This window comes from Otolemur garnettii, unplaced genomic scaffold (assembly GCF_000181295.1).
Source record: "Otolemur garnettii isolate 467f Iridium unplaced genomic scaffold, OtoGar3 scaffold00029, whole genome shotgun sequence".
In the NCBI taxonomy this organism is placed as follows: domain Eukaryota; kingdom Metazoa; phylum Chordata; class Mammalia; order Primates; family Galagidae; genus Otolemur; species Otolemur garnettii.
The window spans coordinates 18,627,163-18,653,215 of NW_003852424.1; the positions used below are offsets into that span (position 1 = coordinate 18,627,163).

Consider the following 26,053-nt stretch of genomic DNA (forward strand, 5'->3'; position numbering starts at 1 on the left):
TTCTGTCTGTCTGGAACAACACGTTACATTTAGCATATCTGTGATGTCTGTCTGTCTGTCTGGAACAATGTGTTACATTTAGCATGTCTGGGACATCTGTCTGGCTTGCAAATTAATGACTACAATCCTTTTTAGTCCCAGGCCTAGGAAATGGGGACCCCCTGCCCACCCTCCAGCCTGCTGGTTCTGCTGCTTGCTGCTACCGCACCAACATTGCCAAGGTGGAGGCAGCTGGTCTGTGCCTCCCAGCTCCAGGAGCTGTCTGGGATTCCACTTGTCCTGCATCAACATCAGCTTGGTAGGGTTAGAGGCATAGCTTATGTACATGCTTCTGGCACAAGCTACCTCAGGAACTGTGGGGCTTATTTCTTCCAATAGAAAATCTGAAGGCAGATCTGAACCGGGCTGTCCGGGCTCTCAGTCCTTAATAGCCCTCTCTTCTGTTCTTTCCCAATAGCAGCCCAGTCCTCAGTGGAATTACCCAAGAATTACATTTCTTTGACTCTTATTAGCCTCTCCATCCAAAATCCATTTTTGAGTGTAATTCCGAAGCATTAGTTGGCGGGTGAAACTGTTGTATGAGAAAGTTCAGGGGTCAGTAAAATAGAAAAGACTGGAATTAGAAGGTAATTGAGGCTTCCAAAGGAAGCATTCAGCACTTAGAGGAATATTGACAACTGTTCTTCAGAAAAATTATTCTGAAACATATCTGTACAATTACAGTATTTTAGTCTGTGATGGGCATGTTGGGGAGGTAGAAAGTAAGTGTCAAATCAAATGTTGCCAAAGGGTGAAGGCCAACTGGAACATCTTCTGAAATTCCACCTTCTGTCCCCATTAGGATCTCATCTCCCTGAAGGAAAGGATTTTTGACTCTCCCTCTGTATCCTCAGCAACTTTTCTACCCAATAATTGTTGAAAAGCTACTGTAGCTGTTGTCTCTCTTCCCTCTTTCTCCCTCCCTGCCACTCATGTCTGCTTCCAGCACTCCCCTTCCCTCCCAGCCTCCAAGCCTCCAAACCTAGCAGCTTGAAGAAGACCAGTGCTTGAGTGAGAGCGCCACCCCCACACCTTTACATAGACCTCACCTTCTGAGCAGCAACGCCACTAAACTGCCGAGACTCTTAAGGCTTTGCAAAAAAAAAAAAAAGAAGAAGAAGAAGAAGAAGACGAAGAAAGAAAGAAAAAAAAGAATAACAGAGAGAAATGTTTCTTGCTTTTGAAGAAAGAAAAGGGAAATTAAAAAGACGCAATATTCTCAAAAGTTTATTTGCTAGTTGCGATTTGTTTTTGTGCTTTCCACCTAGTAACTGGTGAGAAATAAGGCTCCAGGAAACCATTGGCTGGCTGACCCACAGCCGGCCAATCCTGGGCACGGAAGAGTTCATTGGAAATCTTGGGACTTTGTGGACACGCGGGACACCAGATACGAGCTCCCAACGTCGCAACTAATGCGAGGTGAAAAAATTTGCTCTTCTCTTCCGAGTCTGTTTGTTCTCGAGTGTTGCCTGTGCTCGTGAGCGGGTTGGAGAAAAGAGGGACGACTGGAAAATCATCATTTGGGAGGTCAAAGGAGAAAAGAAAATACAGAGGTTAAATCTAGAAGGTAAGAAAGGAAGGTGTAGGGCTGCAGCTTTGAGATGGGTGAGGCTGGAGGGGGAACCGAATGGGCTATGGGGGGAGGCAGAGGCCACCTTTGGGGAGGTACGGCCATGCCTGGCCTTAACTCAGGTTGCCCTCCTGGTTCATCAAAAGGTGGAAGAGAAGAGAGGGAGGGTGCAGAAGAATATCAAGTGACAACTGAAGAAACTGAACTCTGGCTAGAGAAGTGAGCCCAAGAGGGTGGATAACTGCCTGCCTGGTGGTTTTATTGTTGACTTATTTCATAGAATGCTTAATGAATCCTTTTATTGAGAGGTACTTGGAACCTTAGGAAGAAGGGATGCCCAAAACAAAAGTTGGGGCGCTGATGAGAACAACATAGGTGACCGGAATGTTTGAGCTATATCAGAATAGTGATGTCAAATCTCCTTGGCTGAATCTACCCCTCTGTACCTCTAGGCCTGTGGTCCCTGCCTGTGCTGGGTGACTATGTTCTTGGTACTTACGGAGCCGGCTGCCTCCCTGCACTTCTCCCTGCCAGCTTCCTTTCTCCTCCCCATCCTCAGCCTGCTTGCACTGGTGTCGGGTAGGGATGCATGCCATTTGCTGCTCTCAATTATCAGAAAGCAACTTCAACACTAAGTGTATGGAGGGGAAGAAGGACTGTGATAGTTTTGACTCATCCTTTCATTCCGCGTGTGTTCAGTGCACTGATAGTAGTGCTGTCCAGTAGGCATACAGTGAGAGCTACAAAGTCTAGGTCTATATACGATTGCAAATTTTCAAAAAAAAATTTTTTTTTACTTTTTACAACATGAAATGAATTTTCATAATTTATCTTGTTTTATCCCTATAATGAAACATTAATATTTAAATGCTTGGTTAATGCAAAGAATTACCAGTGAGATATTTAACATTTAAAATTTTTTAATCTTTAATATTCTGCATATAATTTTAAACTCACAGCTTGACCAATTGGAATGAGTTAGTGGGTATCCTTTTGGACAGCTTGATTTATACTACCTTCAGGCACTGTGCTAGACTGGGGGATAGAGAAAAAACGTTCTCGGGACACAGGATTTGTAGAGGGTAGTCAGGATGAGTGCTTCAGTGTTTGTTCAGGAGACATTAGCACCCTCAATAGCTGTTGCTTCAAGCCACAGCTACTAGTTCCCACAGTTCTCAGCCTAGAAAGCTTCTGTAGCCTTGGAAAGAATTTTTCAATGCCTGGACCATCCACTTCCTTTCCTGACTTAGATATTTGATGCCTGAAGTCCCTGTGTGATTCTGCTCCTTTGTTGAATAGCCCAGTTTACTGTCAAGGGACCGGCTGATCCAATCCTGACCATGGTGGGAGAAAACATCACGTTACACTGCCACCTGTCCCCAGAGAAAAATGCTGAGGACATGGAGGTGCGGTGGTTCCGGACTCAGTTCTCCCCAGCAGTGCTGGTTTATAAGGGTGGGCGAGAAAGAACAGAGGAGCAGATGGAGGAGTACCGAGGAAGAGCCACCCTTGTGAGCAAAGACATGAGTAGAGGCAGTGTGGCGCTGGTCATCCACAATGTCACAGCCCAGGACAATGGCATCTACCGCTGTTACTTCCAAGAAGGCAGGTCCTATGATGAGGCCATTATGCACCTCAAAGTAGCAGGTAGGTCACTTCATTTTCCTTTATTACTGTTTCACAGTGTGACTTTTTAGGGAAAGTTTCTCAGTCAATCTTAAGCCCTTGCAGACCAAAATAATTTTGCCTGAAATCCCCTTTCCACACGAGAGACTCAGGGTCAAATGAGTGAGTTTGCCATAAAAAACTGTGAACACCACTTCTTGAGAAGCATAGTTAGAATTCATCTGTGGCCTTGAATAGGAGAGTCTGGTTAATCCAAGAAGATAATTCCTAAACCTCTTTTATCATTGAAACTGTGCACTTGTGAGAGTGAGAGGAGGCACTGTCAATAATTGTGCTTGTGTAACTGGGATAAACAAGGACAGCCCAGATAATTACAATATATGGACATCTCATTTCTTCATAAATATTAATACTGCTTTTTTCTCCTTTCCCCAATTGATTGCAGATAGAGTGACTTATATGTAAATAGATTTTTTTTTAAGCAAAACTAAGAACAGGGGCAAAGATATACACTAAGCGGTAACCCTTGCAGAGAAATTGAGTAAGAATTTGGGAGGGAGTAATTTAGCAAGGCTTCAGCATAGCAGTATATTTAAATGGGGGTTATAGCAAGGCCCAGTGGCTCACACCTGTAATACCAGCACTTTGGGAGGCCAACTGTGGAGAATTACTTGAGGTCAGGAGTTCCAGGGAAGCCTAGGTAGCATAGCATACCCTGTCTCTACAAAAAACTAAAAAATTAGTTGAGAGTGGTTGTGTGCCTATAGTCCCATCTAGGCAGGAAGATCTTTTGAGCCCAGATTCAGAGGCTGCAGTCAGCTTTGATGGTGCCACTGAACTACAGCCTGTCAATAGAGTGAGGCCCTATATCTACCAAAAATATAAATAAATAGAAAATAAATTGGAATTTCTAAGAGTTTATTAAAATGACTTTAAGGGATGACTGCACACCTGAGGTCAGTGTATTGTGCTTTAAAAGAAACATTTGAAGATTGGAATAGCCTTTAAAACACAGAAGACTATCTGGTGGCATTTTAGTCTATCTTTAGTTTATCGTACCAATAGAGTTGGGGAGAGTATGTCCTTCCTAGGGAGCCTCAAACCGTAATTTGCATGAGATCTTACCTCTGTTCAGTAACAATCTTGTAACTGATCAAATGAAGACACCACAAAAAGGAGAGTTTTATGACCCTTGTGTCCTCACTGCCCATAGCAGCACTGCACAATCCTGTTACTGGTTCAGGTGTGGCAGGAACCCTGGATTCTTTCCATATAAACATGAACCTGGCTTTTGACTTCACACTCTGAATCGGAATGTTAAAGGTTTTTTTTCTTGGTTTGTTAATTGTTTATTAGCTGGTTTGGTTCATTTGGTTTGCTGGCTTATTTTGTAAGTCCTATGCTTGTGCTCACTGAACCTTGTGAGATATTTTACACAATTTTATAGCTTAGTAATTTTAATTGTTATTCTATGTCAAGGTTTACGTGTAAGCCTTTAAATGTACAACTGATTCTTTTCTCTCTTGATGAAAATTAAATTGAGCCCAAAGCAATAGATTTAAGTGATTGCTTTAATTTCTTGTCTTTAGTATAATTTTCTGAGAAGGTTTTACAGAGGAATTATTCAAAAGAACTTTCAAAGATCACATGTTGCTAATGGGGGGAATCACTCACTATGAGAAATTTGCAGACTTCTCAGACTTGGTATTCAGTATTGTGGAAGATAGTTTTAAAGATTTAATTTAGTTAAGGTGAGTCTATATTCTGAGGATTTTTGATGATTTTCTAATATTGAAGAAATGGTATTGTTATCTTAAGGATCCAGACAGCATCCAGACTTTTCTAATGCAGTGATGTTCTCAAAAGACTGTAAGAAAATTATAGCTTCTGGGAGACAAATATCTGTGAATCAGGATCAGGGTTGGCTTTGGTGGCTAGCTTTGTCCATTCTCCTAAAAACCATTACTTCATATAGGTAGTAAATACCTATGGTGTTATGAAGCCCAGAACTGGACAGAAAGGACAATGTCTTTAGTTTGAAAAATTTGTTTTGATTATGTCAGCCTGGCAGGTTTCTGTGTTGTGTTATTCTAGAGCAGGCGTCTGCAAACTATGGCTCGCAGGCCACATGCTGCTGGCATAGGACATTCATCCGGCCCGCCAGGTGTTTTTACCTCCGCTGCCTGTCCTGCTTAGCAGCCGACTCATCCTGGGGCCCTCAGTCCAGCCCTCCAATGGTCTGAGGGACAGTGAACTGGCCCCCTGTTTAAAAAGTTTGAGGACTCCTGTTCTAGAGCTTCATGAAACCAAGGTTTCTTGAGAAGCATTTTTTTTTTTTGGAGACAGAGTCTCACTATGTCACCCTTGGCAGAGTGCTGTGGTGTTACAGCTCACAACAACCTCAAACTCTTGGGCTTAAGCAATTCTCTTGCCTCAGCCTCCCAAGTAGCTGGGACTACAGGTGCCCACCACAATGCCCAGCTATTTTTTTTTCCTTTATTGTAGTTGTCATTGTTTAGTAGGCCCGAGCCAGGCTCGAAACTGCCAGCCCCAATGTATGTGGCTGTAACCACTGAGCTATGGGTGCTGAGCCTATTGAGAAGTATTTTTAAGTAAAAAAGTGAAATCCTCAGTCTGCCTGCTTCAGGTTGTACTGGAAACACCCAGTTGGAAGTGAGAAAATTAGTTTTTGTCAGAATAAATCTAGCAGCAAGCAGTTATGGCAGACAGACAGATGCTTATTGCTGTGATGGGGTCTGTAGGTGGAGAACAGGGAAGAGTGTGCAGTGTAATTCTTTTGTCTTAGAGATCTCAGATTTATTTGGCATATTGGTCTCCTAGTGTTCTCAAACATCAAGGTTCTTTCCTCCTTCATGCTTCTTGCTCTGTCTTTTTCTTCCTTCATTCCTCCCTTCACAGAAAAGGCTTAGTAGAGGCTGAGACACCTCTGCTTTGTAGCTAACCCCTGGCCTTCCTCCTTAGGTCTGGGCTCTCAGCCCTTTGTTGAAATGAAGGGACATGAGGATGGCGGCATCCGGCTGGAGTGCACATCTGGAGGGTGGTATCCAGAGCCCCTGGCAGTGTGGAGAGACCCTTATGGTAAGGATGTACCTGCCCTGGAGGAGGCTTACACTGCTGATACAGACGGCCTCTTCCTGGTGACCATAGCTGTGATCATCAGAGACAGCTCCGTGAGGAACATGTCCTGCTCTGTCAACAACACCTTGCTCGGCCAGGAAAAGGAAACTGTGATTTTCATTCCAGGTTAGTTCTCTGCCCTTTGGAGACTCATGGTGTGGAGGTGGGATCCTCAGCCTACCGGTAGATCCCCAGGTGATGATGAGAAGAGGGCAGGAATGTGTGTTGAAGAGTCCTTGGCCCTGAGGAGCTGCTAGTTATACCTGAGCTGGTCCTTTCCTCTTGTCAGAAGAGAAAAAACCAGAGAATCTCCAAAGACATGAGTAACAATCTCTTTTCTAAAGGTTAATCTCATCTTTTTTTTTCTGATAAGGTTCTTGTGATGCAACAATTTTTAAACAGTAAGAACAGTCCTAAAACATGGAGAATAATTAGCCAGATATGATGGTAGGCACCTATAATCCTAGCTATTCAGGTGGCTGAGGCAGGAGGATCACTTAAAGCCTAGGATTTGGAGGTTAAAGTGAGCTATGATCATACCACTGTACTTAAGCAGGAGTAGCAGAGCCAGACCTTCCCCCTGCCCAACAAAAGAAACAAACATGGAGAATAGTATCTATGGTCTCCATTTGCATGTGATGGTTCTGTCTGCCAAAACCCTCCATTTCTACCCATAGGAATTTTTCAAGGACAGAGCTAAGGAAATTCCCCACCTATGCACATTGATAATTCATGCAATAAATACACAAGAAGCATTTCATATATTCTAGACACCATTGTACAAACCAAGCATAAATCATTGGAGATGCCTTTATGGAGTTGACATTCTAGAGAGGAAGAAAGCAATACATGAAATAGTTAATTTAAGTGATTCAACAACTAGTTAAATGTGTATTATATCAGAGGGTGATGAGTATGTAGGAAAAATTAAGGAAGGAGGGAACAGGGAGTGCCAGGGCCATGGGGTATGGTGATTATTACCAGGATGGAAAGGGAAAACTTTGTTGTAAAGACGGGAATTGAGCAATCAAGGAGTTAAACCAAGCAGTTACTTGAGGACCAAGCAAGCCGGCTAAGAAGAATAGTTTATGCTAAGGGCCTGCAGTAGGGACATGTCTAGTAGTTTCACAGAACCCCAAGGGTCTCTGCTAGTATTGCTGAAATGGAGTGAGTGCAGGGAGATGAATTCACAGCAACAATAAGGCCATATTGTATGGGGCAGCACAGGCTGCAAACAGACTTTGCCTTTTACTCTGAGTAAGATGGGAAGCATTCTGTGGTTATGAATAAAGAATTAATATCATCTCAGGCTGCCCTGCTAAGAAGAGACTACAGGTGTTAACAGCAGAACAAGGAGGGGGCATTATAATATTCCAGGCAAGAGTGACAGTGGCTTGAACCAGGGTGGTGGCTATGCTGATTCAGCACAGCCGGTTAGCTTTATTCTCCCTGGTCCTGCCCATGGTGACTCCTCCAGATGTTTCTGGTTTTCTATCTCCTGGGCCTCAGCACTGGCTTTCAGAGGGGTCAGCCAGTGTGGAGTCAGCATCACTTGCTCCATCTGGGATTTGTGAGGAGAAAGTGACAGAGCAGGCACCCGAGGAAGCTCTTCAGATGTGCTCCTGAGAGGCACTCTCACATTGGGTCTTCTGTTTCTCACAAATGGACTTTTCTGGTTGTCTTTTCAGAATATTTCACACCCAGCATATCTCCAATAGTTGTGATCCTGGCTGTCATCCTGCCTATTCTCACCATCCTTATGGCCGTGAGCATGTGTTGCATCAAGAAACTCCAGAGGAAAAAGAAGATATTGTCAGAGGAAAAGGAGGTGGAACAAGAAGAAAAAGAAATTGCATGTAAGAAACTGGGTAAAGAACATAGGTAACAAGAGAAAGAATGTCAAATTAAAGGTAAAGGGATAGGAGGACTATTCACTGACATAGAAAGGATACTCCCTGACAGGTAGCAGCTTAGGAAAAGAAAGGAAAGTTGCAGCAAGGGGCTTAGAGCTCTCAAGTCCTAGGGATTAATCACACAGAACTTTATTACTTCATTCTGCAAACATTGCGTACATTTACCTGGCACTACATCACTAAATGGTTAACCAAAGGAAGCCTCAAAATGTTCTGATACTGTCCAGTCTCTGGGTCACAAATCCCTTCTGGTTTTTGAGAGTTCCCTGGCATGGGGGAAGGGTGATGTTGGTGTTCAGAGGAAGGACAGGTCCTGCATTGCTTAATATAAGCCCAACTTCTCATAGTTCTTCTGTTGAGAACATTATTCTGTTTGTTTCTTTTTCAGGGCAACTTCAAGAAGAATTGCGTAAGTTTAGCCTTTCTTGAACTATTCAGGCACAATTTGTGTTCTGCTTGGTTAGCCTTTATCTCATGACATTGACCTCTCTGTCTGTCCCTTGCAGGATGGAGAAGAACACTCTTACATGCTGGTGAGCACTTCTGACATTCTCTCAGATCCTGACCTTTCTCCCTAGTAGCAGCCAATAGTGCTCTGGACAAGAGAAAAGCAAGGGGCCCAAGGCCGGGTGGCGACAGCTGGGGGGACGAGGCTGGCTCACCAGCTGTGTCCTGCCAATGCTTGTTCATGGCTCATCTGTCAGGGAACCCCAGGAGCTATAGAGTTTATGAACTCTATAGTTTATTTCCTATGATCTTTTCTGTTTTAGAATAATTTAGTCCACAATTACTAGAGGTCTGTGATGCATAGTAGAGCTAATAAGAGTTACAGTACTTGTTGTTCTTGGATCCTGGGTCAATTTGTAAGAAGCCTCAGCTGTCTTAGCTTTTTATATTGGGGATGGTGACTGAAGAACCATCTGGAGAAAAAGAAAAAGAAATGAGGTTCCCCAATAAGCCTGATGGTAGGGTGTCCAAATATATGACCTGAAGTGCCTCTGTGCTCCTCAGGCACTGCTATACCCTGCATGTAGCCTGCCAGGGCAGGGGGCCTGGTGAGTGGGAAAACACAGAATCCACTTGCCTACTTGTAATGAGCACTTTGAATTTTATGATTTGTCACCTTTAGCCCAGAAGTACTATAGAACTTAGCATTACCAGAGATCATGACACAAAGATCATTTGTTTTTAGGTAAATTTCAAAATTGCCTCTATGAATTTCAGACACAAATAAGTTAATTAGCATATGAACTTGGATAAAGGATTAAAACATTTTAATGTAATAGAAAGGTAGACTGAATAAGTAATAATGAACTGAATTGGGAGAGGTCTGGACTATTTCCCAGAGACTCATGTTGCAGGGTTCTCAGGCAGTAGGTTGGGAAAATATATCCTCTTCCACTCTTTGAAGGTTGTCCTTTCAATCATTTAAATCAGTTGTCACCTGGTAAAAAGAACAGAAGAGCAATGAGGACATTTTGTAGTAAGAGATTCACCTTAGTTGATTATGGGGACATGAGGAAAGCAGGATATGAAGCCTCTTTGCTGGTTTCAGCCAAGTTGGAAAGTTTCTAAATGAAGAAAGTCCCAGAGGTCATAAGTCTTACAAAGAATATAAGGCAGATCTAAGAATGCTGAGAGGAAGTAAAAATCATTAATTTTGGCTCAGGCTAAACTTTCTGGGTTTCCTAGAGCCTCCATTCTCCTCCACCTGAGGACACTTCTCCTTCACTGGAGAGAAAAAAGAGCAGCTTTGGCAATTCTCAGTCTGTGAGCTGCCTGGGATCAAGAGCCCTTCATGGAAAGCACCACCACAATCACACAGACTCCAGGTTCTTAATACTCCAGGCCTAAATTTTATACTTCCTCTGCAGCCGATGTGGTCTTGGACCCAGACACAGCTCATCCTGAGCTCTTCCTGTCTGAGGACCGGAGAAGTGTGAGACGCGGCCCTTCCCGCCAGAGTGTGCCTGACAACCCTGAGAGGTTTGACTGTCAGCCCTGTGTCCTGGGCCGGGAGAGCTTCACTTCAGGAAAACATTACTGGGAGGTGGAAGTTGAAAATGTCATGGGATGGACAGTGGGAGTTTGTAGAGACAGTGTTGAGAGGAAAGGGGAGGCCCTATTGCTTCCTCAGAATGGCTTCTGGACCCTGGAGATGTTTGAAAATAAGTACCGGGTCCTGTCCTCCCCTGAGAGGATTCTCCCTCTGAGAGAGCGCCTTTGCAGGGTGGGTGTCTTCCTGGACTATGAAGCTGGAGATGTCTCCTTCTACAACATGAGGGACAGATCACACCTCTACACATGTCCCCATTCAGCCTTTGCTGGCCCCCTGAGGCCCTTCTTCAGGCTGGGGTCTGATGACAGCCCCCTATTCATCTGGCCAGTACTCACAGGAGCCAATGGTGTCACAGTGCCTGAGGAGGGCCTGATTCTTCATAGATCACAAACCCACCACCTCCCACAAGACCAATTGCCTGGTCTCCCAGCCATGTAGGGAAGCCCTCACCCTCCCAGCTGCCACTGTCAGGGCCTCCTGGCTGAGTATAGGCCTCATTCCCTCTGGTCATATAAGCTGCTTCTTCACACCCATTTTAGGGCTCAGCCCCAGCTCTCCCCCTCATCAGGCTGTGGCTTTTTTATCTCCTCTGCTTGACTGTATAGGGAAGATCTGATGTTAGGCAGTTACTACTGTAACACAGCTGCCAGGCAAGACAAAGTGTGAAAAGATGGTGGGCAGCAAACCCGCTCCTTTACCATCAGGGTGACAGTGTCAATCCTGATACTCCCGTCAGCATCAGATATGGCGAACATGGGATGAGGGCAACATAATCCACCAGGATACAAGAAGAGGAGGGAACCACATATGGGGGTCAGAGACAGAGGAAGTGGGACCAGAGAGGTGGGAGAAAGATCAAGGTTGTAAGTGTGGTTATGTCTCACCCTGACAGCTAAAGGAGTACTTTGAGATGACAGACTATTTCCACCCAACCCCTAAGATTTCCAGACCACACACCCACAGGCTTAGACCCAGGAAGGAAACGAATGAAGGATGCAGATGCATGTTGATCTGGGCTGGCTCAGGTTTCCCTGCGATAAACAAGGTGTCAGTACTCAGTCATTGAGCATTGCTTGAGGTTTGATGTCCTGCCTGAGTAGTCAACTACTGGACCAGGTCTACCTTAGGGTTCAGGTTGAAAGGGGACAGCAGTGTTAAAGCTTTCTAGTCTCAGGATGCCTTTATATCCTTAAAAATTATTAAGTAACCCAAGGAAATTCTGTTCATTTGAATTAATATTTATTAGTATTTATGGCATTCTAGATTGAAACTGAGAAAATTTTCTAATTATTTATGAATTTACCTTAAATAACATTAACAAAAAATATAAATACAAGTAGCATATTTTATGAAAATAACTATTATTTCCATGCAAAATAAATTTATTGAAAAGTATGACACTGTTTAATGTTTTGCAAATCTAATGTCTGGTTTAATAGAAGGTATCTGTATTTTCATACCTCCTCTTGTATTAAATTTTCTGGAATATCATAGGTAATACTAGCCTAAGAAAACTTTACTAAAATAGTGTCTACCTTGTGGATCTTTAAAAATATATCTAACATCCCCCCTACTCAGGAATTCCCAGACTATATTTAAGAACTGGAATAGACCTTGAAAGTGAATCAGTGCAATGGTTAATTTTAGATGTTAACTTGACTGCATTAAGGGATACCTAGCTATCTGGCAAAAAATTATATCTCCGTGTGTCTAGCAGGGATGTCCTGAGTACATTAGCAGGTGAGTCTGCAAACTGAGTGGGTAAGACCTGCCTTAAGTGTGTGTGGGTCACATATCTCAGCAAGGGGCCCTATAGAATAAAAAGTCAGAGAATGGGAATTCTGTCTCCCCCACTCCCCACCCCGCTTTCTGGAGCAGGGTCACTCTTTTTCTCCTGTTCTTGTACATCAGAACTTCAGGCTTTCCAACATTTAGACTTCAAGACTTACGCCAAACTCCTGGATTCTCAGGCCTTTGGCCATGGACTGAGAATTAAACAAATAGCTTCCCTGCTTCTAAAGCTTTCAGACTTGGACTGAAGCAGGCTACCAGCACCCCAGGTTCCCAGCTTGCAGATAGACTTGTAGCAGCCCATATAGCCTATGGCTAGGAGAAGTGAGAGTTATAAGAAAGACCTGTAGTTCAATAATGGACCACCTTGGTGAAAAGGGCATGGGGAAGGATTTAGCTCTAGTAACAAGCATGAGAGAGCTCCCGAGATGAGAGCATTGGTGAATTGGCAGTCTCTACACCTGTGGTGTTGACAGGCACAAGATCAGCCTTATATAGGCTAGAGGAGAAGACAGTGGGGAGTGAGCTCATTCTATCACAGACCGGCTTACTCTGACTCTGTCTCTTCTCCTACCTGCAGAACACCAGCATGGCAGGTCTGCTGAAGATTACTAAGCTCTGCTAAAGACTAAGATCTATTCTAAGACTACTTCACTCTCAAAGACACTCTCTCTCTCTCTCTCTCTCTCTCCCTCTCTCTCTCTCTCTTTCCCTTCTGCTAAGGTAAATAGCTCTCAGGCACCTAAGAGCAATTGTTCCTGAGAGAGAGAACAGCATAGCGGTCCGCATCTGGAACACAGCTAGATAGGGCCTTGATAAGTCCTGGGCCTTGATAAGTGGCGTCCACAAAGGGACCCCGACATAGCCTGTTGTGGGATTTCTCAGCTTCCATAATAGTATAAGCCAATTCCTCTAATAAATACCCTTTCATATATCTATTAATCTTTAAGCTAAATTTCTACCTATCTATCCTATTGGTCTGTCTCTCTGGACAACTCTGATAATCCAGTAATCCAACTGTAAAATTGGGCTGGAAAAAAAATTTTTTTTATTGTTTCAGATTCCTTGGGGGTACAAAGAATTAGGTTACACTGATTACATTTGTTAGATAAAGTCCCACTTATAATTGTGTCCTGCCCCCAGATGTAACCATGACCCCCCCCACCCTCCTCTCTTCTCCCCTTTCCCCACTTGCTCATTCCTCTACCCCTCCCTTTGTATTAACTCATCTACTGCCTTCATATTAGAATAGAGTACATTGGATTCTTACTTCTCCATTCTTGTGATGCTTTACTAAGAAGAATGTGTTACACCTCCATCCAGGTTAATACAAAGATGTAAAGTCTCCATCATTTTTAGTGATTGAGTAGTATTCGATGGTATACATATACCCCGGATTGTTAATCCATTTCTGGGTTGGTGGGCTTTAGGCTGTTTCCATATTTTGGTGATTGTAAATTGAGCGATAAACAGTCTAGTGCAAACGTCCTTATATTAAAAGGATTTTTTTCTTTCTGGGTAGATGCCCAGTAATGGGATTGCAGGATCAAATGGGAGGTCTAATTTGAGTTCCTTGAGGATTGTCAATACTTCCTTCCAAAAGGTTGTAGTTTGCAGTCCCACCATCAGCGTAAAAGGGTTCCCTTCTTTCTACATCCATGCCAGCATCTGCAGACTTTGTGATGGGGGCCATTCTCACTGGGTTAGGTGATATCTCAGGGTAGTTTGGGTTTGCATTTCTCTGATTAGGGACGATGAGCATTTTTTCATATGTTTGTTAGCCATTCTTCTATCTTCTTTAGAGAAGGTTCTATTCATCTCTCTTGTCCAGTGACATATGGTATTATTGGGTCATTTTTGTTGATTATTTTGACTTCTCTCTAGATTCTAGTTATCAAGCTTTTGTCAGATTCATAATACGCAAATATCTTTTCCCATTCTGAAGGTTGTCTTGCTTTGGTTGTTGTTTCCTTAGCTGTGCAGAGGCTTTTCAGTTTAATTAAGTCCCATTTGTTTATTTTTGTTGTTACTGCAACCGTCACAAAAGTTTTCTTCATAAAATCTTTCCCTGACCTATAGCTTTAAGTGTTTTCCCCACACTTTCTTTGAAGATTTTTATCGCTTCATGCCTTATATTTAAATCTTTTATCTACCTTGAATCAATTTTTGTAAGTGGTAAAAGGTGCAGATCCAGTTTCAGTCTTTTACATGTGGTTATCCTGTTCTTTTACATGTGGTTATCAACACCATTTATAGAATAGGGATTCTTTTCCCTAGTGTTTGTTCTTGTTTTGTTTATCGAAGATCAGGTGACTGTAAGATATTAGTTTCATCTCATGGTTTTCTATTCAGTTTCAAATGTCAGTGTCTCTGTTTTTATGCCAATACCATGCTGTTTTGATCACGATGGCCTTGTAGTATAGCTGAAAGTCTGATAAGGTGATACCCCTGGCTTTGTTTTTACTACTAAGAATTGTGTTGGCTATATGGGGTTCTTCTGGTTCCATAAAAAATGAAGAATTAGGGTGGCATCTGTGGCTCAGTGAGTAGGGTGCCAGCCCCATATACCAAGGGTGGCGGGTTTGAACCTGGCCCCAGCCAAACTGCAACAAAAAAAATAGCTGGGTGTTGTGGTGAGCACCTGTAGTCCCAGCTACTCAGGAGGCTGAGATAAGAAAATTACCTAAGCCCAAGAGCTGGAGGCTGCTGTGAGCTGTGACAGTACAGCACTCTACCAAGGGTGACAAAGTGAGACTCTGTCTCTAAAAACAAACAAACAAAAAACGAAGAATTATTTTTTCCAAATCTTGGAAGTAAGATGGTATTTTAATGGGGATTGTATTGAATCTATAGATCACTTTGGGTAGTATAGACATTTTAAGAATGATGATTCTTCCCAGCCATGAGCATGGTACATTCTTCCATTTGTTACTATCTTCTGAGATTTCTTTTCTTAGAGTTTCATAATTTTCTTTGTAGAGTTCCTAACCTCTTTTCTTATGTATATTCCTAGGTATTTCTTTCTTTCGTTCTTTCTTTCTTTCTTTCTTTTTTTTTTTGAAGCTGCTGTGAAGGGAATTGTGTCCTTGATTAGTTTCTCATCTTGGCTGATATTGGCATATACAAAAGCTACTGATTTGTGGACATTGATTTTATATCCTGAGACATTGCTGTATTTTTTTTATCACTTCCAAGGAGTCTTGTGGGTTGAGTCTTTGAGGTTGTCTATGTACAAGATCATATCGTCAGCAAAGAGTGAGAGTTTGACCTCCTCTGCATCCATTTGGATGCCTTTTATTTCTTTCTCCTCCCTGATTGTATTGCCAAGAACTTGTAGCACTATGTTGACTAGTAGTGGCTATGGAGGACAACTTTGTCTGTTTCCACTTATAAGTGGAAAAGCTTTCAGTTTGACTCCATTCAATATGATGTTAGTTGTGGGTTTGTTGTAAATGGCTTCGATCAGATTCATAAATGTGCCACCTATGCCTATATTCTTAAGTGTTCTAATTAGAAAATGATGCTGAATTTTATCAAATGCTTTCTCTGCATCTATTGGGAGGATCATATGGTCTTTGTTTTTGCTTCTGTTGATATGGTGAATTACATTTATGGACTTGCATATGTTAAACCAGCCCTGCATCCCTGGGATGAAACCTACTTAATCATGATGAATGGTTTTCTTAATGTGTAGCTGTAATGTATTGGCTAGGATTTTATTGAGAATTTTTGCATCTATATTCATTAGTGAAATTGGTCTGAAGTTCTCTGTTTTAGTTGGATCTTTTCCTGGTTTTGGCATCAGGGTGATGTTTCCTTCATAGAACATGTTGGGGAAGATTCCTTCTTTCTCAATTTCTTGGAGTAATTTCTGCAGTATGGGCATAAGCTTGTCTTTGAAGTTTTGATAGAATTCTGGTGTGAAGCCATCTAGACCAGGCCGTTTTTTTTTTTTGTTTGGAGATTTTTTATTGTTTCTTTGATCTTGAAATCAGTCTGTTCAAGAGTTCTATTTCTTCTTGTTTAGGTTTAGGGAAAAGGTATGATTCCAGGGTGTGATCCATTTCCTCCATGTTGTCAAATTTCTGGGCATAGAGTTTCTTGTGGTACTCAGAAATGATCTCTTGTATCTCTGCAGCATCTGTTATTTCTCTTTGTTTCTGATTGAGATTATTAGAGATTTTACTTTTCTGTTTCTAGTTAATCTGGACAAAGGTTTAACAATTTTATTTATTTTTTTGAAAAACCAACTTTTTGTTTCTTGAATTTTCTGAATGATTCTTCTGTTTTGAATTTCACCAATCTCTGATTGAATTTTGGTTATTTCTTTTCCTCTCCTGGGTTTGGGATTTTTTTTTTTTTTCCAATTCCATAAGATGGTTCATGAGTTTGTTGATGTGAATTTAGGCATCTAATGCAATAAATTTCCCTCTTAAGACTGCTTTTGCTGTATCCCACAAGTTTTGGTAACTTGTGTCTTTATTGTTGTTATATGAGGAATTTAACAATTTCTTCTTTTTTTCTTCCTGAACCCAACTATCATTCAGCATAAGGTTGTTTAATTTCCAAGTCTTTGTGTGGGGATGAATGTTTTTGTTGGAGTTGAGTTCCACCTTTATTGCCTGTGGTCTGGGGAGATACAAGGTGTAATTTATATTCTTTTAATTTTGCTCAAGTTTGATTTGTATCCTAGGATGTGGTCAATTTTGGAGTATGTACCATGGACTGATGAGAAAACTGTATATTCTTTAGCTTTGGGGTGGAGTGTTCTGTATATGTCTATTAACCCCATTTTTTCTATGGTCACATTTAAGTCCTTTGTATCTTTGTTTAGTTTCTGTTTAGAGGATCTGTCCAGTTCTGTCAGAGGGGTGTTAGTCCCTGACTATTATGGTGTTATGGAATATCATATTGCTCGAACTCATCAAGGTCTGTTTCATAAATCTGGGAGCATTTAAGTTAGGTGCATAAATGTTTAAAATTGAAATATCTTCTTGTTAAATTGTTCCTTTGACCAGTAAAAAGTGTCCATCTTTATCTTTCTTTTTTTTTATGTGCTTAAGACACTTTATTATTTTTTTTTACATTGACGTATTTATGTACTGCTTCGATATACAATGTGAAATACTAACATTGAACTAAGTAACACATCCATCACAATTAAGCTCATTTCTTAATAGTTTTGAAGTGTACCATTGCATCATGCACATAAGGTGAGGTTCCTTCAAATACTCTCCTCCTCTCACAGCCCCCTCTCCTCCCCTCTCTCTCTTCTTCCCTTCTATTTTTCTGGACTATAGTTATGTTTTGCCATTCATATGAGTGTGTAGGTGATTATATATTGATTTCATCATCTTTGTCTTTCTTAACTTTAGTTGCTTTAAATCCGCTTGTGTCTGAAAATAAGATTGCAACCTCTCCTTTCTCCTGATTTCCATTTGCTTGAAATACTGTTTTCCATCCCTTAACCCTGAGTCTTGATTTGTCCTTCAAGACTGCGTGTGTTTCCTGGAGACAGCATATGGATGATTTGTGCTTGGTCTTCCTTGTGGCCAAATAAACATAAGTCTATGCACTTGATTACAATATGTTGCTGGGACACCAAGTGAGGTCTTTAGGAGACAGAGTACAGCCAGCAACCTCTATGGTCCTTAATACAAACTTGTTGCCTTCAGTGATCACCTGATTATTTTCTCAGCATTCAGACCCTGTGAGTTGGGATCTTAAAAGTCACAAGAATCCATCATGGGCAAGTCTCACAGTGCCCTTGATTCCAGTTTCCATGGGGTGTGGGAGTCCTTCAGCCTGTTCCAAAAGTGGAATTCTGATCCCCACAGGCAGAATTAAGATAGCCATGCTTTAGCTCCCTGCTAAAACCTTCTCAGACCTGCCCACAATGAAAGCCCTCTGGCTGCTGAGACCTTTTCAGTATGGCCACCTTGCCAGCCACCAAACCCATGGCAAATCCACTCCAGCTGGCATTCAAGTCTGGTTGCTGTATACTATTTGAGTCTGCCCACTCTTCCAAGCTTTTGAATCAATGCACAGCTTCCCCCAAAACTGAAAATTCTAAAAAAGCTTCTTTCCATCTCAAACTTCTTTGGGGGGGGGGCAGCCAATCCCAGTTGGTCTCAATCACTTTCCTAATTCACAGATTTCAACCACTAAGGATCATATAGTGTATCTAGCTTACCACCTCCTCACTGTGCTCTATGACTCTGGGTAAAGTCCCTGCCCCAGGACTCAAGTCCCAGCTCAGTCAGTAAAGACTTGTGTGAACTTGGATGAGTTATTTAGTGTCTCTGGAACTTAGCTTCCTCATAAAAAGTAGGGAATACGAGTATTTACCTCTTACTGTTGTAAGTATTGTTAATGCACATAACGTCCAGAGCCCAGGATACAGGATAGCGCTAGGGGATTCACCTCCTACTCACAATTCCAAGAGCTTAGTATGTTCCACATAAATATTAGCTCTTATTAATAGTAGGAATCAACCAACTCCCTTTTTCCTCCTCCCCTAGCCCTCATCATTTATTGCCTGGAGTGTCACACTATTTTTCTATATCATCTGCCCACCTCCTACCATCTGCTGTTTCAATGAAAACTATCTATATTGTGCCATTGCAGCAAGCATCATTCCACAGAATACAATGTGAAGAACACTCCTTCCCCTATCTCTCCCCCTTACTTGCCACAACTGATACTCCCGTGTATATATTTTCTCATGCCAAATTTTTTAGAAATTTTTCTTTCACCTTGAAACCAAACCCCAACTCCACAGCAGGAACCTGTTGATACCATCTCCTAGAGAGGTGGATTTGGGAGTCATCAGTGTGGAGACAATTATGGAACCTTTTAAAATGGAAGGCAATGACTTTAATTGAGGATTTAAATGTACAGGTGCTGTGCTAAGTCCTCCCCAAATGACTTATGGAATAGGTCTCATCTTCACCTTGAAGATGAAGAAGCAGAAATATTGAGTGCTTAGTGCTTTGGGTTCCATGACTTTGGGTTCCATGGCTAATGAGTAGTAGATAGAAACTGATGGTGACAGAGAGAAGAGCTATGAACTAGCAGGCAGTAAGCCCCAGTGCCTGGAACATACCAGCAGTTAGCCAGATAAATCTACAAAGAAAATTTGTATTCCTAGGAAGAATGCAAAGACAACGAGAGGTTACATAATAATTATGATAAATAGATTCTTTCTGGTGAGAACAAAAAAATAATAATAATAAAAGAGACAACTTCTGGTCAGTTGGTCACATTTACCCATGACAGAAAAGCAAACTGGTTCAGTGAGGAAGAACAGCTTTTTTAACAAATTCAGTATACATGGGCAAATAAATGAACCTCAACCTAAACCTCATGCCTCTTGCAAAGATTACCTCAAAGTGAATCATGGACTTAAATATAAAATATAAAATTATATAACTTCTAGAAAAGAGTATAGGAGAAAACATAGATCTTTATGTAAAACACAAAGATCAAATACCTAAGCATGGGATGAGTGGACCATGATCATGGTGAAGAGATGGACTCCCTAGTGCTATCCTGTATCCAGGGCATGTCCCAGGGGATAGCAGCCTTCACATAAGTTTGCATTTGCTGGTGTCTCACAGCTACTGAGGCACAAAAGCCATCTAATTGGGGAACAAGGAGAGATGAATAAAAAGCTGCCAGTGGAGTCCATGGCCATGCTTAGAGACCATGATCAGGAAATAGAAGAACCCATTTTTTCTGGCCCCCATCTCCCTGGACACCATCCTTATGAGGAACATAAGAAGGAGAAGCCTAAGTGAAGGAGGACACCAAAGAGGGGAAGGAAAGGCAGCCATGTTGCAGAAAGTACCAAGAAAGTTCTGTCTCTGGCTGGGGCACACTCACTTGTCTTTTTTCTCCTGTGGATGAGAGAAAAGTCAGCCCTGTGCTGGTTAGTGGCCATTTAATTTCTAAGGTCTTAGACCCAAAACTTCATATGGAAAGAGCATAGTGGTCTTCTTTCATCTGCTAGCCCCCAGGAGTGGGCTGGCTGGGTGGGCCATGAGTGGAGACCCAGGGAGGATCTGCACAGCATCCCAACCACATGCTGCTCTAGTCCCTCTACAGCTGTGCTTGTTTTTCCTTTCTAGAAGCTTAGACCTCCCCCTTCCCTTTTTCCTTCTTCCTTTGGCACCCCACTTACTCTCCTGAACTTTTTACTTTCAGTATTTTCAGCAGCACAGACCTCAGGGGACACCTAGAAAGCCTCCTCTTATATGGCGTTCAGTCTCACGTGGGTGGTGTGCATTTTAGAGGAGATCTAGCAACTCTGCCCACTTGAGATCCTCTCCCCTCAGAGCAGAGGTCCCACTTCACAAGCGGGTTCCTCATGGAGAACCTTATAAAAAGGGATCAATAAAGAAAGTAATCTGTCTCTTTAAATAGCTTACATTTTTATGGAGCAACTTCTATCCTATTATGCACTAGGATCAGGAATGAACGCTTTACATCTACTCACTAATCTGTATTTGTGTAACAGTCTCAAAGGCAGGTACTATTGTTTCATAATTTACAGTAAAAGAAATTAATCTACATAGAGGGTAAAAATTTTCATCTAAATTGCACAACTATGAGATGCTGATGCAGGGGTGTAAATTTAGGGAGTCTGGTCCAGGACACTATACTCTTAACCACTAAGCTATGCTTCCTCCCCTGACCATATGGTGTAGAGTTGAATCAACCTACTATGATCTCTTATTGTTAACACGAAGATTTTGGAATTTCAAGTAACTTGTTCAGGGTCATTCAACTGATTATTTCTGAGTAAAGGGATACTGACTGCCTTTGTCTATCACCTAAGTATGGGTGTTCCCCAGGGAGTCCTCAGTCTACTTATCAGCCTACATAAGTTCCTTGAGAAATCTACATACAGGCTAGGTATTGTGGCTCATGTTTTCAATCCCAGCACTTTGGGAGGCAGAAGCTGGAGGATTATTTGAGGCCAGGAGTTCAAGGCCAGCCTGGGCAGCATAGTGAGACTCAAACTCTACAGAAAGTTAAAAAAGTAGCCAGGCTGAGGCACGAGGATACTTTGAGTTATGATGGCAGCACTGTCCTCCAGTCTGGGTAACAGAGTAAGACCCTGTCTCCTTAGAAAAGAAAAAAAATACCTACCTATAGAGTATTCTCACTTTCTGATCTTGATTTCTTTCTCAAGTTCCAAATCCTCCAGCCCCCTAAATCTTTCTATATGAATTATCCACAGCAACTCAGACCAAACTAAATTCAATATTCTCCCAACCATTACAGAGATAGTTTGAGCCTTGGAGACTGACTTGCATGTAAGTATATATAAGGCTACTGACGATAAGACTAATCCATTTCAAAGGATTCTCTAAGGCATGTAAATGAAATAGAGGGAAAAAAAGAGATTATGAGGGTTTTAAGAAAGAAGAAATGACAGGATTTTATAGATATTCTTCTTCTTCTTTTTTTTTTTTTTTTTTTTGAGACAAAGCCTCAAGCTGTCACCCTGGGTTGAGTGCTGTGGCATCACAGCTCACAGCAACCTCCAACTCCTGGGCTTAAGAGATTCTCTTGCCTCAGCCTTCCAAGTGACTGGGACTACAGGTGCCCACAACAATGCCTAGCTATTTTTTGGTTGTAGTTGTCATTGTTGTTTGGCAGGCACAGGCTGGATTCAAACCTGCCAGCTCTAGTGTATGTAGCTAGTGCTTAGCCGTTTGAGCTACAGGCGCCAAACCTAGATGTTCTTCTTGAACTGAAATTATAGTAATAGCTCCTCAGTTGATTTCCTCCCTATATTGACCACTTACTTAATTTGGCCTAATTTTCATAGACTGGACATGCACCACATATAACCAATGTACAATAGGCCTAGTTTCTTATGTTGACCTCTCTGTATGTTAATCAGATTTGATAGTCCTTTGGTGGTCAACTGACAGAGGTTCTACTATAATTAGAAACAGAATAATCCTGCCCATAGTGTGTAACTCATCTGTTTAAATCTATCTTCACCGTGGATCGTCCCACCTGGGCAAATGTTCAGAGCCTGCTTAACATTCTCTAAATCTTGGAGAAATGTTGCATTGCTTTAGAAAAAAGGCTGGAGAGGATACTGACTGATTGCATGCATGCAGAAGATCCAAATAACAGGGTGAGGACTGGAGTTCATTCAGGCATCCCAGTTCATAATCCTGACTGGAATCCAAATGGCAAGGACAAAGGTAAGATTCAGCACTTCTGAGAGTGTGTTGTAATCAGACTTAACGAGAGGGTTCACACAACTAAAAGCCTGAACAAGGAAATAGAACAGGAGACACATAAAAATCCCTCAGCCTTCTTAGAATTCTAGAAACATGTGGGAAGTATACAGATCTAGAGAACTCTGAACATTCAAGGTTAATTATTAATAATACAACCTTCATTGATCAAAGTATGCCTGATACCCAACAATAATTACAAAAGCTGGACGGTGCTCTAACTCTGCCCATGTCTCATTTACTTAAAGTGACTTATAAGGTTTTAATAAACAGTGAACAGAGTGAAAAAACAACAGAAGTAAAAGAAAAAAAATTACATGAAATAAAGTAACAGGCTGTTTTTTAATTTGAGATAGCATTTCACTCTGTTGCCCCAGGTCAGAGTGCTGTGGTGTCAGTCTAGCTCACAGTAACCTCAAATTCCTGGGTTCAGGTGATCCTCCTGCCTCATTCTCTCAAGTAGCAGGGATTATAGGCACCGGGAATAACAGCCTGTGACTAACTTCTAGTAAGAATCCAGGATAACAATGGTGGGAGAAAATGTAATTAATTTCCTGATCAATGTTGGTACAACTTAGTATTAAATTTTCAGTTGACCAAGCTTACTAAAGACTCAATGCTGATGATCTGAGTGTCCAGAAAACTCTCTCCCCAATTTTTTCTCCAGTCATTAGATTGTGCTATCAGAAATTCTTTCCTCACACACTGATTTCTTTACATTACTGAGTGCCCATCTCCTATTGCTGGATTGAAGTTTCTCTAAATCGCAGTGACCTTTGAGAATAAGCAAGTACATGTCCCAGTTCCACCAGAATACCCTAATGGGTTTGCAAGCAGATCTGCTCACTTTCAGTTCACTGTCTCTCAAGCTCTGTCCACCTAAGTTCTCAATCAATTCAACCTTGAGGTGTAAGGCTACCAGATGATTTGGAAGGGCATATATAGACTCCATTCACATTGAGATAAAAACCAGGTTTCCTCCCCACTGTCTCATGCAGTACCCATTGAAGCTTCAAGCCAAGAAGGGCCTTCAACCCCATAAGCCTTTTTGGAATATGAGTTTCTTTGATATTGTTCTCTTTAAAACACTCCCATCCTGCCAATTCAAAAACTTGAGACCCAGGAATATTCCATACTGTAATCTCTCCTTGGTAATTATGAACTAAGATATACTAGATGGTACCATTTGTCCTAAGATTTTTTTTCCTCAGGATTTTATGGAAAGGACTGGATGAGAAGTGGGCTTAGAGCTCTGTCTTTTTACGTACTACCAAGGTTAGAGATATGAAGTGTTGGATCCAGAAACATCATTTATTATATTTTTTCTTTTGAGACAAAGTCTCACTCTATTGTCTAGGGTGTGGTGCAGTGGTATTATCATAACACACCTCAAACTCCTGGGCTCAAGTGGTCCTCCTGCCTCAGTTTCTTGAGTAGCTAGGACTATAGGTGCTTACCACCACAGCTAACACCTTTTCTTTTTTTTAAAAAAAGCTTTCTTTTGTTTGTTTCCTAGGAAGAAAGAGTCTCATTGTATTGCACAAGCTGAGTATTGAGCTAGCCTCAAATGTTCCCTCCTTGGACTCCCAAAATGCTAGGATTACATGCATGAACCATTGAGCCTGACCCAGAAACAACTTTTAAAGTTCAGCACCTTGGCTGCTTATCTGTGTCAAAGAAACTTGAGTCCTGCAGATAAGAAATGGATATTTTATGCTTACTACAAATTCAGAGCCAGCCTCATCTGATTCAACTTTGTGTAATAAATAGGGTGACCAGATGTCCCGATTTTGGCGGGCCAGTCCCACTTTTCAATAATTTGTCCTGTGTCCCGTGGTGTTTTAAAAAAGTCTTGATTTTTGGAAAGAATGCACGAACGGGCTGGAGAACAAGAAGGGAATATACGGTTTTCGGCCGCCGTATGGCTATTTCACCAGAATATGAGTTTTATATTATTTTTGTTAATTTTATAATGTTAAACTGTAATAAATAATTGCTGAGAAGTGATTATCAAGAACTGCTTATCAAAGTTTGCATTGTTGTCAGGCCCTGCCTGCTCCACCCCCGCTCTGCCCCCGAGCCATGTTGTCCGGCCTTACAGATGTTAAAATCTGGTCACCCTAGTAATAAACTAATGAGTTGTTTTTCAGTTGCCATGGACCCCCGGTTGAAGGTCATGTACCCTGAGAATGCCCACATGAACCACAACTGCACCCACGAGTGGAACCCAACTTCTTGGGCCAAGGAATGTTGACCAAATTCAGAAGCCAACACCTCATTGCATTATCCATCCAGTCCCATCATGCCTCCCAGCATCATATTATTGCAAGATCCAATCTTTCTTACTACAAAACCCGGCCAGATACTGGCTCAGGAAGACAGATCTGATTATTACTGGTTGACTTGCAATAAATCCATTCTCTTCTCAAAAGTTGATGCCATAGTTTTTGGTTTTTATGCAAGTCATACAGTGAGTCTGTTTCTTACCCAGTAATATTACAGATATAATTTCAAGCAGCAAAACTCCTAATAGATTTTGAATTAAAATAAAAACACAAACAAAGGAAGACTGATGGATGTACAGGGATGAACAGAGGGATGGATTAAAATAAAGTAATAAACAATCTAGGTGGTATATACATTGGTATGCACTGAAAATTCTTTCACCTTTGCTAATGTTTGAAAAGTCTCATGATAAATTGTTGGGGATAGGGAGGCAGGAAAGGTGTTTTTCTGCTGACAACAGAGATCAAAAGTAGTATTGGGTAAAACAAAATAAGAGGTTATTTTCCTGTCATGTAAAATGAATGGAAGTGGCAGTCCAAGGGATAGTCTGGCAGCTCAAGGATGCCTTTATGCCCCAGCTTACTCTGTCTTCTTTCTCTACTGTCTCAGCATTTGGCTTCCACACTCAAGGTTGCCACATTGGCACAAGACAGCACCTCTAGGTCCAAAGTCCATGTACTAGTTAAGAGGAAGAAGGAAGAAGGGAAAGAGTAAGTGTCTCCCAACTGTTTCAGCCTCCCCTTTTAAAGATATCTGAGAAAAGCACAACTCTACCACTTTCAGCTGCAAACCATTAACTCAAGCTTAGTCCCTTGACCTCTTCTATCTACATCAGTGGTTCTCAATCTTCCTAATGCCACAATGTATTCTCATTGTTTAAAAGGGGTTGCAACCCACAGATTGAGAACCCCTGATCTACATGGTGGGAGAGAACATTGAAGTACACAAGAAAATTAAGCCTTATTAGTAAGAAAAATTGGGAAAAAAGTTATCACACAAGTGACAAGCCACTTAACCACAGAGCCTAAATTCAAACTGCTGTAATACAGTTCCTTCAGCCTAAGTCATATCTAAGCTAGAGGCTTCAATCACTGTATCACTGTTTTGCAAACTAAATAAAGCATCTTGGCAAGGCTTAGGCCACAGTGAGAATGAGTTTGTCCCACAGACCTCTTATAACATTCACAACCTATCAAAAATCTAACTGCATGGTGGAGCACCTGTGGCTCAAGTGGCTAAGGTGCCAGCCACATACACCAGAGCTGGCGGGTTCAAATCCAGCCCGGCTGCCAAACAACAACGATGGCTGCAACCGAAAAATAATAATAATAATTAATAACCAGGCATTGTGGCGGGTGCCTGTGGTCCC

At 41.7% G+C, this 26,053-nt stretch overlaps 1 protein-coding gene across 2 annotated transcripts; it reads left to right on the plus strand.

Moving 5' to 3' along the window:
- Positions 1-1,335: 1,335 nt before the first annotated feature.
- Positions 1,336-11,642, plus strand: BTN2A2 (butyrophilin subfamily 2 member A2). Of its 2 annotated transcripts, none has more exons than XM_003788889.3 (7): positions 1,336-2,188; positions 2,909-3,256; positions 6,218-6,499; positions 8,062-8,229; positions 8,675-8,695; positions 8,793-8,819; positions 10,161-11,642. In XM_003788889.3, exons 1-7 carry the CDS (start codon positions 2,092-2,094, stop codon positions 10,781-10,783), a joined length of 1,566 nt encoding a protein of 521 aa, XP_003788937.1. In that variant the 5' UTR covers positions 1,336-2,091; the 3' UTR covers positions 10,784-11,642. The 2 variants fall into 2 exon arrangements, with proteins under 2 accessions (XP_003788937.1, XP_012659988.1); XM_012804534.2 differs by having other exon boundaries at positions 1,336-1,458.
- The last annotated feature ends 14,411 nt before the right edge of the window (positions 11,643-26,053 follow it).

Coding starts and splice junctions, on each gene's coding strand:
- BTN2A2 (XM_003788889.3), top strand. CDS start 2,092: ATGTTCTTGGTACTTACGGAGCCGGCTGCCTCCCTGCACTTCTCCCTG. Junction 3,257..6,217: donor TATGCACCTCAAAGTAGCAG/GTAGGTCACTTC, acceptor CTTCCTCCTTAG/GTCTGGGCTCTCAGCCCTTT. Junction 8,696..8,792: donor GCAACTTCAAGAAGAATTGC/GTAAGTTTAGCC, acceptor TGTCCCTTGCAG/GATGGAGAAGAACACTCTTA.